This window comes from Tauraco erythrolophus, chromosome 2 (assembly GCF_009769465.1).
Source record: "Tauraco erythrolophus isolate bTauEry1 chromosome 2, bTauEry1.pri, whole genome shotgun sequence".
NCBI classification, from domain to species: domain Eukaryota; kingdom Metazoa; phylum Chordata; class Aves; order Musophagiformes; family Musophagidae; genus Tauraco; species Tauraco erythrolophus.
Window position 1 is genome coordinate 45957174 of NC_141466.1, and position 19492 is coordinate 45976665.

The 19492-nt window shown below is 43.7% G+C and overlaps 1 protein-coding gene across 1 annotated transcript; it reads left to right on the forward strand.

Moving 5' to 3' along the window:
* The first annotated feature begins 5082 nt into the window (after positions 1-5082).
* Positions 5083-13537, forward strand: GCM1 (GCM transcription factor 1). Its single transcript, XM_009985599.2, has 5 exons — positions 5083-5184; positions 6983-7235; positions 8126-8238; positions 9247-9375; positions 12935-13537. The coding sequence occupies exons 1-5, from the start codon at positions 5083-5085 to the stop codon at positions 13535-13537; spliced, it is 1200 nt and encodes a 399-aa protein (XP_009983901.2).
* The last annotated feature ends 5955 nt before the right edge of the window (positions 13538-19492 follow it).

The following is a 19492-nucleotide window of genomic DNA, read 5'->3' on the forward strand; positions in this document are numbered from 1 at the left end:
AACACTGGGGACAAAAGAAAAAAAAAAAAAAGTCTTAATAGATTTTTCATACTATTCTGTTCAATAGGAAGTCATACAACTACCAGTCTATCAGCTGAGAGCACTGCTTGGGAGCTAATCCACAAGTGACAAACATCAGTTTCCTCAAGCAGAGGGACTGAGAGGCCTGGCAGAGCTATCTCCTATATGTGACACAAGTGTGTGGACTTGAAGCTCGTGTGGCAAGGCCTCTGTCAAATCATGCCCACAACCACATCTGTCTGCTGGAAACTGCCAGGGAAGTAAATAGCAAATGAAAGATGAGAATATTGCAGCTGACTGAAGTATCATTCAATTGACAGAAGAAAAACTGAGGTGATTGAAAGCTGTTGGGTTAGAGCAGTTCAAGAAAGTACCATCCCATCAGCAGGATTTTAATATCCCCTTGGCAAGGTGCTACGATGGTCTGCGTGTGCGTCTTTCTTCTGTGCAACACCGGCAGACAACACACGGCACCTCCCAGTGGTCTGACAAAGCCACCCTGAGAGTCTGTGCTGAGTAGTGACCCAACCCCACGAAGGCAAATGTGATGCAATCTACATATTTGTAGTCTGACAAAAAAAGAGTTCAAGACATTAATCAGTGTTTGAACTCTGAGGTGAATTCTGGGCTAATCTGTCTGGTTTATAATTGACAGTAGACATATCTGTCTTATAAGATGTGACCATCAGGGAACCCTGCAGAATATGTCATTTCAAACAGCACTTCTAGAAAGAGGATGTCTGGACAAGGGTAGGAAATTAAACTTTGAAATTAAAAAATGTTTTTAAAAATGTTCAATGAATGTCACTGAAGCAGCAAAGCTAGAAGAACTACACTACCTTCAACTGGTTTCTTACCCAGAGCAGTCCAGAATTCAGAAATATGGTAACTGAACAAAAATACAACACCGTCAACCAGTTCTGATATCAAGGGCATTAACAAGACCAATTTTAAGATAAGAATTAAAGAGAAACAAAGGACAAGCAAAACCAACGAAGGATTTAAAAATACTTCCATCTCAAAATGCCTCCATCTTTCTTTCAAAGAGCCAGACCACAAGGGAGAAGCTTTCACTTTTGGATACTGAGTGGTGAAGATAGCAGCATAAGCCTTTCAAATGATGTTGAACATAGAGGCAGACAACTTGAGGTTACATCAGGGCCACCTGGGAATAAAAGCTTGTCTCCAGAAAGTGAGAAGCATCCCCAGTGTGCTTTTTCACAGGCCGAAACTGTCTTCTCATCAGAAATGACATGTCTATTTGTAGAGAGTTTATGCTCCACATCTGGGAATTTAATCATATTACTTCATCCTGCTGCCACAGTTGATCAAATAGCAAGGTTGAACTGGAAGATAAAATTTTCATTTTTAAGTCTATAGAATGTATTTGGGAAAAAAAAAAACACGTCAGGCCTATCCAGAGAAATATTCTGTAAGAAGTGTCAGTAGCACTTTGGTATAATAGATTTGTCATCCGAACATGCATGTTCCTTGATTCCTGTGGTACAGCACCATGAAACTCTGCAGTAGTAAAAGGGGGACCGAGGAAGGACAAGAGGCATGCAAAGGCCAGTGCCTGCAGTGGCGAGGCAGGAGAGCTCCCATCAGCAAGGAGAACCTTTCGGTGTCAGGGAAAATGAAGCACTTGGAGGTAAGGCACAAAGGCAGCCATGGAAGATAGTGAAACACACGCTGTTGGAGCACAGGTAACTCAACCCATGTAAAGGGCCACCGACTGCTCCTGAGATCTGATAAAGGTTGTCACTGCTGAAAGATGACACCAAAGAGAAAAAGGCTGATGGGAGGGAGCACTGACAAAAGCACCTTCTTCGTTTGGTGGTGAAACAATACAAGAAAGGAGCCTGATCTGGTGACCGCTCTGTAACAGCCTACATCCATCCATGCATTCCTGCCGCCAGCTACCATCCTTCAGCAAAGCCTGGCAGCCAAAGACAGCAGTGGGCAACCTCTGCAGCGACAGCTGCTTTCCCCAGGCGCTGCTCTGCAGGGTTGCACAGCCCTCTCCAGAGTGTGAGCCTGAAGGCAAGGAGTTTTTTAGGGCTCCAGGGCTTTTTCCCATCCTTGATCTCTTCTCGTAGATGACTGCTGAAGAACTCCTGACATCTGTCTGTGGTTATGGTCTGCAAGACTGCCCTTCCAAATAAAAGCTTGCAGATTATATTGAATTAATTTCATCTGTAGGCTCATGTAAATTGGTAATATACATAATCCCTTTTAAAAATGCAGAATCCTTTTCCTAAGTGGTCAACACCAAGTACTTCTAAGGAAAACAGAAGAAATCTTCCTAATCCTTGCTAGTTAAAAATTTCCATAATCATAAAATATGAGGCTTCATGTCTCTTTCTAGATGTATTATAACATGTTTCAAATGTTACACAGATACCAGTATTAAGTAGCAGTTCTTCAAATATTATTTCTCTCCCATGTTTTTGATCTCTTTTTTTTCAGTCTTGCCTGGTGTTCAATCCTCATGATGTACTACAGGCTGAGAGAGTTGGGGCTGTTCAGCCTGGAGAAGAGAAGGCTCTGGGGTGATCTTATCGCAGCCTTCCAGTAACTAAAGGGGGCCTACAGGAAAGCTGGAGGGGGACTTTTTACAAGGGCATGTAGTGATAGGACAAGGAGCAATGGATTTAAATTGAAAGGGGAGATTTAGATTAGATATAAGGAAGAAATTCTTCACTCAGAGGGTGGTGAGGCACTGGAACAGGTTGCTTAGAGAAGTTGTAGATGCCCCATCCCTGGCAGTGTTCAAGGCCGGGTTGGATGAGGCTTTGGGCAACCTGGTGTAGTGGAGGGTTTCCCTGCCCATGACAGGGGGGTTGGAACTAGACAATCTTTGAGGTCCCTTCCAACCCTAACCATTCTGTGATTCTATGATTCCACTACAGCAATACTAGATGCCATAGCATAAGAGTTTAAAGAAATAAGTGGGGCAAGGCTTGTAGGGAGAGGACATAGCTTTCATTAGACAAACATAGTAATTATATAGTGAATGAAAAACACACTTCTGTGCCTCAGTTTTGAATTTGCCAGTTATTTTCACTCTGTGCCCCTGGGCTTTTGGGCAGTTAAATAATGAGACACACCTCCTGCTTCCTCTACACCTTTCTGTATTTTAGGTGATTTTTATAGTGCCCTTGCTTATATGTCTCTTTTCTAGAGTGAACAATCCCAGCTTTTATGGATTTCCCATGCCCTGAGCCCTGGGAGGAAAGGGAAGGGAAGGGAAGGGGAAAGGAGGGGAGGGGAGCGGAGGGGAAAAAGAAAGAAAAAATATTTCAGTCTTTACAATTTATAATGCTGCTACACTTTAGTAATAAGTAAAGCTACACAAATAACAATCAGAAATTTAATATGCCACATCACCCTGTAATTATTGCTCAAAGTTTTTCCTACTGTTTCAGCCTTTGCTGCCTCTAGCTAAATATGTATGATTCTCTGTAACTCCATTTTTGTGTGTGTTATTATGAAATTAACTGTGTCTTTCATTAGTCTTTAAGGTAATATTTAATTATTGTTTTATTTCTATCAATATAAATAAAAGAAGAAATTTTCCATTTTCTCTAATAAGAACAAGATTAAAAATCAATTTCTAAGCTATCTAATTTTTAAAAAGTGATTTTAAAAGCAATTAGACTATAGTTTTGAATTATATAGCAAATCATTTCATGTTTTAGAGCACACAATAGTCAAGGGTCATTTCTTTAGTAAATTCAACTCAGTTTTCCAATGTAGCTCATATTTTGTTTTGTTTTTCCTGACATTACTATCTCTATCTTCATTGTAGTGCAATATGAAAATATATGAAGACCTGATGTTTCTTGCAGCCATTTGTATTTCTGAGCAGTGGTGTTCCCATCTCCTCTGGTCTAACATCTCATCTGAGGGGTTAGATGCCCTCCAAGAGCCAGCCTCAGTTCACCTTCCTAAGTGCACTGGTGCTGACTACCAGGTCACAGGTGTTTTATAAATGGGTAAACTAGGGGCATGAAGGCTAAGTCACTTTCAGAGGGCCATACACATGCAGAGCCAGAAATAGCGATTAAATAAATTATGCTTAATAAAGTCTATGAAACAGAATCGCATCAAGTAGATTTCACTTCTCCCATTACTCAGTAGTCTTTAACAAATCCTTAATTGGTATAAATCACAGTGACCCCCTGAAACCATTGAAGCTTTCTCATTTTCCAGAAAAAGAAAACTGGCCTGTTCGTTTTCTGATTTGCCTTTTCTCTCCTCACCAAAAGAAACAAACCCCAAAACTTTTCCATGCATGGAATCCCTGAGGATATGGTATTAAGCTTGGCTGGTTATGAAATTCAGAGTAGGGCAACCACCTACTTCACAAGATTTCAGGCAAAAACTGTTGGTTTTAACAAACTTACCTTGGTGAGTGTTTTTACTTCAGTCTGCTGTTGAGATAGGAAAATGCAGGTAGCCCAACCTCTCTTTCTGCACTTTCCTCATGCAATTGGTAAAGTCTCAGAGATACCAACAATATATGAAATGGCTGAATACCTTTTCCTCTGAAATGATGTAGTTGTCCCCTCTTGCTGCTCACCTTTGTCACATGCAACGTGTGAAATACCTAATGCCTAAGCAGCAATTCAAAGAGTCCTTAGCAGTCACTGAGCTGTTCAAGCAGTTTGGCTCTGGAAATACTGAGCCAGAGTCAGGTCAGATGTGCAAAGAGCCTGTGAGCAGAGTTACATGACAATAAAATTGGCATGAGAGGAGCCCCAAGCAAAATGAAGCAGATGATAAAGGCACGATTTGCTTGCTGTTAGCGATGCCTTTGTAACATCACAGGCTATCTCTAAGCTATATTTTCCACTGAATTGCTGGCTTGCAAAACTTTTAATGGAACAAGTTTTTCTGGCAGAAGAACACTGATTTTTATCTTTAGTGAGCAGCCTCTATCATTTAGCTTCAGGAAACAGCTTCCTGGTTGTAAACTCCTTGAGAGTGCTGACAGCCAGTCAACTTCAAAAGCAGCCAGAAGAAAGTTTCTTGCTAACTTTGGGAAGGAATTCAAAAATGCTGAAAGGTGCAGATGATGTCGTTATGGAGCAGGAGGACTCTGCATCCCGACATGGAGAAATGACAAGTTGGGATATCAATGACCTCAAACTTCCCCAGGTATGTGTCTGTGTCTTAGAAATTTATCCGGTTCTGACCAGTCTTCTCCACTTCACCACTAATCTTAAATGCTCTCTCAGTCATCTATGCCTCATCGCCTTTATTCTCTTTACCACTTTGAAGTATGGGACAATGTTTTGCTGAAAAGTTAGAAAATATCCAGAAAAATATTGAAGTTTCCATGCATTTTTCCTTAAATATATTATTGAAAGAGCTTCTGATACACAAAAAATAGTGATACTGTAGATGTGTTGGCTTTCTAGTCCACTGGTGGATAAAGTGCAGGGGAAGCAGGGGAAAAAAATATTCTCCTGCTGTGGCTGCTCCATTAGAGTTGTCCAGGACTCGCTTTTTGACCTGGGTAGTGGTTTATGAGAGGTGAGCACAGCACCCACAGGTGTCTTGCAGCCTCGCTGCAGATGGGGCTCCAGGCAAGCAGGCTGACTTTCCGCATGGAGGCAACACTCCTTTCATGACCATCTCAGAAAAGCTTGCTTCATGTGGGCAGAGATTTGCAGAGAGGCAGAATAGCAATCTTTCCCTCCCTCAGTCCTTTTCTAGTGCTCTTATCTAAAAGGCTCATCCATGCTCTCCACTGAAAGCACCCTGCTCCCCAGTTTCATCTCCCTGTCCCTCACCTTAGCATATTTGTACCAGATTCCTCCTGCTGTGGTCCTCAGCATCCAGCTCTTTCATCTCCCAAACTTGTCTTGTTACCTGATCCCAGCCTCCTCCCTACTGTGTCACTGCTGTTCACCCAAAGCCTCCACGTCCCAGGCTGCCTCCATCCCTGCCCTTCACCCCAAGGTCACCTTCACCTGCATTTTAGCCTGAAGGCTTCCTCCCTACTTTTCCCTATGCTCTCCAACTGCTCCTGGGGGAGCACAGGAGCTTTTTTCTTCTCAGTTGATGTTCTTGTGGCTGTAATGGCTCTCAGTGGCTGGGATCAGCAATTTCAAGGAAATTCCTACTAAGTTTTTGTACCCTTGCAAGACCCTTTCCCTCAAAACCATCAGCATGTATGTTTCATGCTTTACAACTTACTGCATTTTATTGTGTTGACTGTATCCATTGAGGCAATGTGTGGCTGGTCCTTTGTGGGTTTTTTCCATGGAGTTTTATTTTTATTGTTCCTTACAGTCTTGTAATTGATTGTTTGGGTTTTTTTTTTGCTTAGTCCGTAACAGTGAAAATAAAACCTGACTAGAATGTTAGGTTTCTTTGTTTTGGACTTTAGAAAAATGACTGTGGAAATTTTTCACAGCAGTTAGGCCAAAACGAACCAAAGTCCAGAACTAAAGACCTACAGAAGCGGGCACAGTCTCAGTCCGATTCAGTAGTTGCCCCGTTTCCAGCAAGTTGAGCCAAACTAAGCCAAATGATTCAGTGTAACGCTGCTGTGAATAGCCTGAAAAACAAAGCAGGATCTCTGCCATGAAAGCCAACAGAAGTTTGTCAGGCGGTGACTGCTGCCTGCAAGGAAAGTGTCAATTATTTTTCATCGGGCCCCTCACCTTCCTTTCCTGGTGAGGTCCTGTTTTGAGCTGGACTCGTGGGTGAGTGAGAACAACCTTCTGGCTGGGATTTCTTGATGCTTTGGGGCTCACATGGAGCCACAGGGAGCTGTGTTTTTTCCACCTTCTCTCCACTGCTCCTTCCTGCCAACCAGCATCACCTGTCAGGGTGCTGAAGCCACCCAGGCTAGAGGACACCCAGCAGAGGACCAGGTCTGCTGGGCTTTTGCACAAGCTCTTCTCTTCCCCAGCCTAGAACATGGCTTGCTTTGGTCTCTCCACAGGATGTAAGACAGATAGACTGGTTTCAAGAATGGCCGGATTCCTACGTGAAACATATCTACAGCTCAGAGGATAAAAATGCTCAGAGGCACCACAGCAGCTGGGCAATGAGAAACACCAATAACCACAACTCTCGCATCTTAAAAAAGTCCTGCCTCGGGGTGGTGGTCTGTGGCAACAACTGCTCGACCTTGGATGGAAGGAAGATCTACCTGAGACCAGCCATATGTGATAAAGCTAGGCAAAAACAACAGCGTGAGTATGAAGATGGCTGTTCTTTGGATTATTCAACCTTGCCACTGCCATTCCTCATATTCAAATGCAACTCTTGATTTTGGAACAATGCGTTTTACGTTTCTTACTGTTGGGAAGGGATTTGTGTGCTTGTTTGTTTTATTTTTTTTCCTTCTAAATCTCTGCTTTTGAAGGAAAATGGTTAGCGATCAATTCTCAGCCTTCTCAGGCCAATGAGCAAGGCTACTGAGAAAGCTGTGCAGTGCAGGAAGCTTCCTGCTGTGCTCGTCCTGCTGATCTGATTGTTGGCTTCAGTATTGCGTGGGCCCAAGAGTAACTCAGGAGGCAAGTCTTGTAGGAAAGAAGTTGTTCATAAACTATGATGACTAGAAAATAGGCCTCATAGTCGTGTCATTGGCACGAGACAGTGCAAATAGATTCTCTATGAGCCACACGCACATTTTTAACAAGATCATTTCAAACAATTGTTGATTTCTCAGTAGGGCTAGCACATACTCATTTTTGGATCTGATGAACATTTTGGCTAAAGAAAGGTATTAGTCAAGCACTTGTTGAGGTCAGTATAACATCCTCTAGAAAAATCAGACAAGAACACATTTGACATTCCAGGCACGTTAAAGTTAAAAACAACTAAAACTGACCAGGATAATAAATGATAACATGACAAGAAGGCTATAATATAAATATTTTTTCTAGTTATATTTAATAATGGAACAGAATAAAGGCAATTATTAGTTTGCTTATATTGATTTTTGCTTACGTTTGAAAGTTTTTTGCACAGTTTTTCCCCAAACCAGAAGTGGCAATCCACCATCAATGAACCATTATATCACATGGGATTCATCTGACCAGTATTGTATATAAAATATTTCCCACCATCTTTGCTCTAGGGAGGTGCTGTCCAAACTGCAATGGACCCCTGCGACTCCTTTCCTGCCGAGGCCATGGTGGTTACCCAGTTACCAACTTCTGGAGGCACGAAGGCCAATTCATTTTTTTCCAGGTTGGTATAAAATTACCTTACATTATTCAAGTTAATTTCAAAGACTGTTTTTTAAGATTGATTAAGGACATTTTTTTTTGTTCCAACAAATAACAATCATTGAATATGAGAAGGTCAAATGATTGTAATGAGAAAAATTTTCATAATGAGTGAGCAAGGTCCTAAGCAATCTGATTTAACTCTAAAGTTAGCCCTACTTGAGCAGGAGGCTGAGCCAGACCTCCAGAGGTCCCTTCCAGTCTAAATTAGCCTATGCTTCTATGATTTTACAGCATATTATATTTTTTGTTTAGTCTCCCATGAAAACCTGTTGACTTTGAAGCACTTTGCCTCATATACAAAGGAACCAAAAAATCCTCAAAAAGTCAGAAATGCAATGTTTTCTCAACCTCTTCTCCAAGGCACCATGCATAAGCATGAGGCTATCTTAGAGCAGGAAATGGTTGTTCCCAACGGACTATCTATGGAAAATGCCATCTGCACATTATATGAAACTTATACCTGCAAAACAGTATATGCGAAAGTTTAAACAGTGATCACTGTTTCTGGAAGTTGTAGTTCTAGTTTAGTACCATAACCACTGAATTGTTTCCTGTTTTCCAGTCGTTCAGTTATGTGCAGATTAAATAAAAGTAATTCTCTGTGGAAACTAATGGAAATTAATGTCCTGATAAACATGTCTAAAGTGTGAGAAGAAAGGAAATGACTGCAGGGACACTGTAGCCAGCCTGCGACTGGCCTTGTGGCTTCAACTGGGGCCCTAGTGTGAGGAGTCTTTTCTGCATATAAATGCGGTGCAATGGTTTTATGATTTCAGAGAATTTCCACCCCATCACACTTCATCTGAGATATGTTTGTTACTTGCGTTCACATTAAATAAGCCTTATTAAATACAAAGCATTAAACCAGGCCATATGTGTGGTTTTGGCCAGTGCTCCAAATCCTGCTCCCTTAAGATTAATAACAAGTTTGTTTCTAACTTTAACATATCGTAATTCCTTTCTAAAGTCCAAAGGAGCTCATGACCATCCACGTCCAGAAACAAAACTAGAAGCAGAAGCAAGAAGATCAATTCAAAAAGCACAGACAGTTTTTTCTCCATCTTCTCCAAGATTAAAAAGAATCCGAGAGACTGAGGTAACTTTTATTATTGATAAATGAAATGATGGGATCAGTGATCTACAGTTCAAGGCACGGTGGAGGCTATCTGGACTTTGGGTCTTGGAGGGGAACAGGCTTTACGTTTCTACATTCTGCCTTCCTGTGATCAGGCCAAGAAGGAGCAGGACTGTCCTGAGCATCCTTCTTGGCTCAGCACTGTCAACCACTGCCGACACACACCAGCTGGACCCTCTTTGGGCATGGTGGCAGCAGGACATTACATCTACACTGGTAAACAAAGCAGGGCTGAAGGGCAGGCTCAGTCATATCACTAGTCACAAGGTCCCTGGCATGGTTTTGGCCAATGTTAACTCATGCTTATAGATAAAATAACCCAAAAGCACAGAATGTGCCAGAGACCATTCCCTGCTAGGATTTTGGACAAGGTTGCACCAGGTTTGGGTCCCTTCACTGCATGTACACAGCTGGCTTTGAACCTACTTGTACTCCTACGTGTCATCATGCTACAAGCCAGAGACAATAAAAATCTCAAGCTGATGCTGTGAAAAATACCTCTTGCTGGGCTGCAACACAGCCTTTGCATCATTTTGCTTCAGCTCCAGAGGTCACCCAAGGCCAGGATGCAGTATGGACACTGCCAGGCCATGCTTTTTGGACCCCATCACCAATGACAGTCCTTGGCCTCATTTTATTTAGTAGCATGGACATAGCTTTAGAGCTCCAGCTCTTTCCTTTTTTAAATGCAAGAGTTGCCTTTAGAAAGATTTCCTACAAGTTCTTTGTTAATGCTGCTCCAGAAATTAAATTATTTATAAAGAAATCTGGGAATAAAGTAATTAGATATTTGGTCGAATCAGTATTGACATTGAAGTACAATATTAGAAGGTTTTAACTGGATTTAACTTACAGTGTTGATTGCACTATTGTATGAGAAAATTGTAACAAATGGACAGTCGAAAACCAGAAAATACTTTTGGCAATAACTGAGCTCAGGAGAAAGATTTATGTATGTGTGTACACATACACACACACAGAGTATACTATTCTGTTATAGAATATAACAAGACCTATATGATGTGCCTATTATATACTGTGTATGGTATCTTGACAAAACAAACTCATTAACAAGGCAAATCCAGAAATCCTTCCTCCTTCTTCCTCTAGTCCTCCAAACTTTATTTAAGAAAATCCAGTTACTTCAGTAGCAGGCCTGGATCACGTCATTTTAGTCAGAGACTTAATGTCCATCAGGGAGAAAGATGATCTCCTGCAGGACTGCTGTCCCCAAGCAGGATTTGGCCACCTGCAGACCCTCATGGGCTGTGAGGGCACCCTCAGTGTAGGAGGCATTGATCCACCCTTGGAGAGACAGTGGGAGGTCGTGTTTTCTTGACATTGACATGTGTACCAAGGTCCTCCACTGACATGGAGGAGGTGTGCATCTTCCCTTGGTTTTGCCAGGGTTGATAAGGAGAAAGTGCATCAGCTCTGCCTGGTGTGCCCCACTTGCTCCCTGGGTCCCCAGGAGGGGTTTGAAGGCTGAGGAGTGTTTTAAAGGACTTATAGAAGCACTGATGTTAAAACATCAGCTCTGCTGGATGTGGAAACACTTGTGAAATAGAGCATCTACAGAGATCCTGTGGGATGCTCCATGCCTCATGGAGGGAACTGAGTAGAGCAGTGAGGCTGTCTCCAGTGACCTTCCTTGCAAAGGCTGTGTTACACGCACGTGTACACCACCAGTCTTCACATGCAGGTTGTCTTTTTATCTGCTGGAGATGGTGCATCCTCCCCAGCCTGATGTTCCGGGCAGTAATCAGTGCCCCTTAAACTATGGACAAAAGGGATAATTGTTCTGCGTGGTGACAGACTTCTTAAACAGACATCATGGGGAAGCAAGCAGATCCAGGAGCCCAAAAAGTGAACAGAGGAAGTTAAACCCATTTGAATACGGTAAGAATTTAGGAGCTGCAGCTATTTCTACTGGAAATATTCAGGAGGACATTAAAAAACAGAGCTCGGGAGTGACTCTTGTGGAGACACACTGACTTGCAATGGGACAGTTGGAAAGCACAGGACAGACTGACAGTGGCCTCTTGACACAAGCACCTGGGAACATGAGCATGAGAAAAAACATCTGAACCACTATGTAAATCTCCAGCAAATACAGAAACAAGGATTTTCATATCGCTGGTTTAATTCTGTCCCCATGAACGCCAAAACACTCCTCACCTAGGAAATGTTGCTGAGCCGTATGGCTTTGTTTCTTTTATATCTGAGCCTACTGGTGTAGGTCAAGGTCCCTCTAGACATGTCTTCGTCTTTCCTTTCCTACAACCTCTTCCTGGTGTTTTCACTTGGAATTGTGTGGGTGCAGGATCAGGCTAAAGATGTTATAAATATTTAACAGTACAGTCCATTCTTCAGCTGCTCTGACTCTGTGCAGTTCAGAGTGATACCATTTACCCTTAGTTGGCTTACCAGTTCATGACCCTCAGGCAGTTTTTTCCTTTGGAATAACCCATCCTATTCTTGTTCTTGCCATGGCTGGTTATGATACAACAAACTCAGGCGTCTGATTTGAAACCCAGAGTTTCTGTTGCTGAATCTGCCAAAAGTCCTTTTAAAAGATTCAATTTTAATGTGCTCACAGGATCAGGGAGGAGAACTTCAGAAAAATGTATGAGCCCAATATAGAGCAAGTGATAAACAGGATGTTTTCTCTATGGTGTCAGCAGTCTTTAGCTGAAGGTGGGCTGGGTCCTACATCAGGTTATTGGAATTTCTCCTCATGGTGAGTGGCGAACAGCTGAAAGGAGCTTTGTGACTCTGGCAGTCAGCAAGTCAGAAAATCACTATAATTAAATGGATGTAAAAGCAGAATTACAAAGAAGAGAGATCTGTAAGCACTCATCAGAAACGATAGCACAGAATGAGTGTTCTGAAAGGAATTGAAGTTTGCAAAATTATAATCCAGTAATTAGGGCAATTAAAGGAGTTGTGAAATATCCAGGACAGAAGACCCAGCAGAATAATTCTAGTGTGCTGCTCCCTCCCTGAATGAAATTTCTGTTTGTGGAGAAAAAAAAAGTAAAGATAGGGAAAAAATATCAGGTAAAAATAAAAGCAAAGATTCTTGAAAAGCTGAAGCATTGTATTACGGGAGTGAAAACATCACTTCACAACAATTGCTTAAAAAAATCTTACTTAGTTTTTCCAGACTTCATAGGAAAAAAATAAATTCTCTGGTGTCAAATGGTTTAGAATAGATTCATTTTCAGGTGCTTCTTCAGTATATCCTGGCAGTAAATCCCAAGAGCTGTGAATGCAAGATCTAACAATTATTTCAGTGTGAACAGAATTGGGGCAAAAACTGGTGAACCAAACCCACGCTCGTGATCTGGGAGCCCTGTTGTGGTTTGCCACCAAAGCCCACTGGCACTACTCTAAGCAGAGGCTCAGCTATGGCTTCTGCTTTGTTACCTGCATTCGTGAGGGTCTCATCCAGGACATTTTTTATATCGTGCTGCTAGGCTACTCCTTGTTTTACTAACCCATGCCTTGCTTTCCCAAGTCTCTGACAGGTGCAATGCCGACACGAGAGGCTTTGCCTTTGCTTCTTTCCAAGCCGGACACTTACATGCTTCCTGCTAATTTTGGGGGACATTTAAGCAAAAACTCGCAGGAGCCGACACTGGGCAGCTGCTCTGGGCAGCCGCCATACCCAAGGGCAGCTGGGGAGCACGGAGGCTCCAGAGAAGTGCTGACCTGGAGCAGGAGCCCAGCCCTGGGAAGGACCCCCAGCGCCAGGAGGCCTTGCAGCAGCCCTGCCATCCCTGCAGCTGACCCACCCTGTGCAGCCCCTTCCCCCGGGCACTGCGCCCACCCCAGCAACCAGCACGTCCTGCCTGTGACAAAGGGCGGCCATGGCCCCTTCAGGAGGGGTGAATCCTGTGAGGGGAAATCCCCACCAGCCTACAGCGGCATCTGCCTCCTCCCGCCGCCCTACCCAGCCCCTCAGGGAGGCCCCTGGCCCATGGTGAACGGGGCACACCACCACCACCAGCTCTCAGCACCGCCGAGGAGAAGCGAAGGAGACGGGGGCGAGGGAAGGCGCTGTACGGGTCTCAACTACTGCAACGACAATATGTATTTTAACCTGTACCCATTACGATGACTGAGTTTAAGTGTCCTCTCTCCCTCCACCTCTGGCAACAGGCCTAATCTTCCATCCCTGTTGCAGTGTGGATGCAAAAGTGCTACCATACCAACTCCCTCTTTAGCTCCTCTCACAGGCCTGAGGAAGAGCTTTCATGTCTGAAGACTTGTCTCTGTTCTGTCTTCTTTTTTAACTGTTATTTTTCCCCTCACTATTTTATTGATCTAATAAAAAGTGTCACTAAAAAGTATCACCCCTTCGTACGGGCTGCCTCACTGCCGTTATGGTTTGGTAGCATTTCAATCCCCCTGGATACTCATTTTGTTCAAGCCTGTGAGACTGCAGAAGGTGCAGATGGATGACCTCAAGGACCACAGCTGTTGCATGCGATCCTCTGCACTCTTCCAGCTTCTTCTGGCAGTTATCTAAGTCCCTCCACTGCACCAGCCCTGTGAATGTATTGCATAGAATCATCACAGAATGGTTTGGGTTGGAGGGGACCTTCAAAGATCATTTAATCCAACCCTCCTGCCATGGACAGGGACACCTTCCACTACACCAGGTTGCTCAAAGCCCCATCCAACCTGGCCTTGAACACTTCCAGGGATGAGGCAGCCACAATTTCTCTGGGCAACCTGTTTTAGTGCTTTGCCACTCTCACAGTGAAGAATTTCTTCCTTACCTCTAATCTAAATCTACCCTTTCTCAGTTTAAAGCCATTTCCCCTTGTCCTTTCACTACTTGACTGTGTGAAAAGTCCCTCTCCAGCTTTCCTGTAGGCCCCCTTTAGTTACTGTAAGGCTGCTATAAGATCACCCTGGAGCCTTCTCTTCTCCAGGCTGAACAATCCCAGCTCTCTCAGCCTGTCTTCATAGCAGAGCTGCTCCAGTCCTCAGATCATCTTTGTGGCCCTCCTCTGGACTCACTCCAACAGGTCCATGTCCTTCTTGTGTTGAGGTCCCAGAGCTGAACGCAGTATTCCAGGTGAGGTCTCACGAGCAGAGTAGAGGAAAGAATCACCTCCCTCAACCTGCTGGCCATCCTTCTTTTGATGCAGCCCAGGATTCAATCGACTTTTTGGGCTTCAAATGCGCACTGCCAGCTTATGTCCAATTTTTTATCCACCAGTATCCCCAAATCCTTTTTTGCAGGGCTGAACCCAGTTTCATACATGCATATATTCAAGGTGTCTTGCCGCTTTTTCCAGCCACTTTTCATTTCTTTCATTGCAGACTGTAATGAATCCTTCAGCATCCTTTCCATATGTCACCCCCTTTTCTGCCCACTTCCGTAAGCTGTATTTCAGCAGGAGCTATCAGTTCCCTACATTAGTTTAAAAAAGTAGAGTGTCAATTATGAATTTTCTTGTCTGAATTTAGTGGTCAGCTGAGAGACCTTTGGCAAACGATTCTTTATCTTTTCCTGTAATTCCCATCTGCATGACTTTCCTGAATAACCAACCTCTGCTGCTCTCTGGACCAGGTTTCAAGGGGCACCAGACCTCACTCTGCAGAGAGAGGCACTGACTCACATCCATTCTGTCAGCTCTGCAAGGAAGAGCTGAGGGATGTCATGTCTGGAGCCACATTTCATGACTGGTTCCTTTAACCATCACGAAGGTACACAGTCTCAGCTCCACGGGCTGCCCAGCTAGCGGTCCTAACTGTGCCATGCCCTACCTATGGAGCAAGCCATGCCCTGGCAGTTCGAGGTGAAATAAACCTTTTATTGGGATGAGTCTGGGAGGACAGTATTACAAAACAAGTGGCAATAAAAAGTTCACAGTACCCAGACTGTGGTGTATCTTGTGTGCAACAAACAGGTTCAGTTCTTGTCATTCGTCTTTTTTTTTTTTTCCCGCTTGTTTTTGTCTTTTTTGGAATATATTAGTTACTAGGGAAACCACTCTCATTCTGAAGGGTGGAGTTCAGAGACATTTACGAGACAAGACCAAATTATATTATAGAGTGTTTCAAAATGTTTATTGCAATTTGTGAAACAGAGGATGCGTAGTGATTTGGTTTATGTGGAAAAAATCTAAATGTAGATCACAAAATGGCAGTCAGCTGTTGTATGTGAAGGTCAGATCATCAAACTTTTGTTTAGTCCCTGAGTTACTCCCACACTAATACCAAATTTTGTATGATTTATGATGATTCTTCATATCAGTAACTGGGACAAGGTAACTTCGATCAAGAGTAATAACAACCTCCACCATAAAGACAGAAAAAGAGAAATCAATAGGAGCCATAAGCACTTGTGCTTCAGGAGGTGAGCTGCAGGATGAGGGACAGACACGTCCCCTGGGGCTTTGTGTCCCATAGCTGAGATTCTTCTGACACTGCCAAACCGGTCACACCAGCAACGGACTGCGCAGAGCATGGAACATGCCCGTCACCATCCTGTTCTGTCTCATCTCGCCTCTCCTCTGAGTTCCTTACCTCTCCTGCTGCCAGCATTGCCTTTCAGCAATGGTATCACACAGACGTGTGGTTGAGAGGCTCCTCAGACATTTTTCCCGCACCAAATTACCATCAGTTCCCTTTACATTCACCAATCCCTTCCTCTGTTTTTAAAAATTTCCAGCAAAGGGGATTTGATAACTGATCCTATAACCTGTCCCACAACTTCACCATCCCAATCCCAACTATCAGCATCTTTTTTCCTGATGTCTGATTTGCTTTCCTGCAGATCAACCATTTCTTCAAGTCCTTCAAAATAGGTAGTTTCCAGTTCCTGAGTTTCACAGGCTTCCTAAAGGGCTGTTACTACCAAACTTCCCTAAAAGACAATTACTACCAAACTTGTCTTCCTACCTGAGAAGTGGGAAGCTTTTTGTTGGTTTGCCTTTCTGTCTGAACCAAAAGGTTTCCAAAATGAAACCAAAAGGTTTTCAAAATGAAACCTATTCCTGTGAGCACAGCTCCACTTAGCAGCTACCTGCCATAGCAGGGCCGCGCCTTCTTGCATCTCCCGTGCTCATAATTCTGTGCACCCGGGACTATCCCGCAGTCTGGGGGGACCCTCAGCCCCCATTCATGCAGCATTCGTTGCACCCAGTATGTTTCTGAGAGGAACACGTTTCAGGCTCGAGGAGGACAGGTTATTCCTTTTTAAAAAGGAGGAAACTAAGACTTGATGATTTTTCTAAGGCTAAACGCAGAAAGGCTTTCCAGATTTACAAGCTGCCAGGGTCAGTTTGACCTTTCCATGTTCTCGCACTGACTTCTGTGCTGGCAGCTACCCTCTGCGCTTTTGGTACAATCAGCATGTTGGGTCAAGAAGCACCAAATTTATATCCATTTGGCTCAAAATTTGAAGATACCAATCCCAGCTCCGACCTTCGTGAAAATGTCTTCTTGCAACAGATTTGAGATATGTGAAAAGAAAACGTACATACATCGCTGCTTTAAGCCTCTTTTAACCAGCTCTGGTGTATTGCGCCCAACTGGGCAGTGACAAGAACCAGAGGTGAAAGATGGCACCAGATGCATATTTCTCTGCAATTTGAAGAAAACATTAGCACTGAGGTTATTCAGGGTAGCTTCATGAGGACACACCAATTTTTTTCACAATATAGGTGCGGATCCACCCACGGATAACTGTAACCTTATTCTCTGCCGCATAAAATGGTTTTCAGCAATGCAGAGCTACAGTAGAACACTAGGAAGGCAGCAGGGAGGCAAGGAGGTCAGTATGCGGATGATTACACAGGCAAAATGTTTTGTTTGTGCTTATCGGTGTTTCAGATGGCTGTAACGACTGCCAAAGCTTACACAAATATCCCTACATGGCATGGATGGTCTACACTCACTGCTTTCCTAGTGTCTTAGCTCTGAAAGCATTGGCCTCAATATTTAAGGCCAGGATTCTTTGGCAGTATCCCTGTGCCTGCTCCAAGCAAATATTTTTTTATATAAGGGATTTTCTGAGGCCATTAGAGACACCACAGCAATGTTGCTCCGAGTGATGCTTGTAGCCAGACTGTATCTTACAGAAACACAGCTTTTATGGTTTGGTTTGGGTTTTTTTGACTCATGCAGCACTCGAAGATGAAATCTAGGCATATAATCAGAAGGAGCAATCTTAATAATACAAGGCAGCAGCTGAACAACTTCGTCTTTTAGTGTATTTATCCTCAGAATATCATTGTGAGAAAGGGAAATGCTTCTGTATCAGCCATATCGATAGGGAGATGAGAAGGCAGAACAGGGATCTGACCAACATCTCTCCAGCCCTGGGCAGATGCCCTGCTCTATTTCTTCTGTCCTTCCTCTCACTGGGGCCTCTACCTTTGCATGTGAGAAGAACTACAGGTCAGACTGAGCACAACCAGATATTTTCGTTTGACCCACTTGTACAAAGCCCCTGCCCTTTGGCAGACCGAGGTTATGAACTATTTTATATAAACTGCAAGGTTACGGACTATTTTGTAAAATATGCTCCTAAATGCATTCTTTATGTATTCAAAAGAAACAAGTGTGTCAAACCGCTGGCAGTAGAAAGTACTCCAGCTGAGGAAGCTTTAAGGGATACGCTCTAAGTTATCGTATAAAGTTTCTTTCCTTGTAGCCTTTGGGAGGTTTACTAATCGGTGCATCTGGTATTCCTGGACGTTTTGCTCTGCTTCCCCTCAATGTAGTCATTTGGGGCTTTTTAAGTAATTATGGTCAAGGAGTTAGAATGGAACCATCTAATGTGTTTTACTTTATTGCAAACAAAACGTCGAAGTGGCCCCTGTGGTGGATCTCAGCAGGGATATGGCCTGCCTGTGCCAAGAACAAGGCTTTACATGGCAAGATAGCGACTGGCATGGGGACCCAGGGGAGGCTGAGGAGGATGGGAAGGTGGTGCAGTTTATTTAAGGAGAAAAAATGAAGGAAGTCTGCTGGTGTCAGAGTAAAAATAGACGCAATCAGTAATCAAAGCAGAGCGTGAACAGGATACTAACGGTGCACATCTGAACACCCTAAGCAGTTTGGACCTGGCCCTTGTGCAAACTATGCGGACTGGCCCTGATCCAATACAGTGCCCCTTTCTCCCTGAGCTGCTGCAGTCCTCTGGCACTATGGGGGTTTTGTCTTTCACAAGGTAAACTTCACCAACATTGCTCACCTCTTGGAGCAAGGAGGACTTAACCATCAATGCAGGAGAACCAGGTTAGGGAGCACTTAAACAAACCCAGCATATGTAAGTCCATGGGCCCTGATGGGATGCACCCATGAGCACCGAGGGAGCTGGCAGGTGTCACTGTGAGGCCACTCTCAATAAGCTTTGAAAGGCCACAGTGACTGGGAGAGTTTCCTGAAGACTGGAAGAAAGAACGTCATTCCTGTTTTCAAGGAGAACAAGAAGTAAGATCTGAGGAACTACAAGTCAGCCAGCTCCAACTCAAAATCTGTAAACGTGATGGAACAAATCCTCTTCGTATCTGTTTGCAGACATGTGGAGGACTAAAAACTGATCGGGAGTAGTCAGCATGGATTTATGAAGGGGAAATTTTGCTTAGCCAACCTGATAGCCTTCTACAATGAGTGGCTTGGTGGATGAGGGGAGAGCAGTGGATGTTTTTTATACTGATTTTAGCCAGGCTTTCAGCACTGTCTTCCATAACATCCTCACAGACAAGCTGATGAAGTATAGGCTTGCTCAGTGGACAGCGCGGTGGACTGAAACCTCAGCTGTTCTGAGATTCTGGGAACATTTAGGATCAGCCATAGCTCTTCTCATACCAGACAATTACAGCCTTTAGATGCTTTTGCTTGAATTAGCTGCATACTGTATGGTACATCTGGAAAGTCATCCGGATGACCCAGTCCTGACATACTAGGAACACCCTGGGGCAGCAGTACACGGCCTTTGTGGCTCTGCAGACAGCAGCATCAGCAATCTGAATGCCACAAGCATCCTTCGCTCTCCTTGTCAGATTACTTGATTTCTGTGAGCAACATGAGATGATCTCCTGGATGGTAA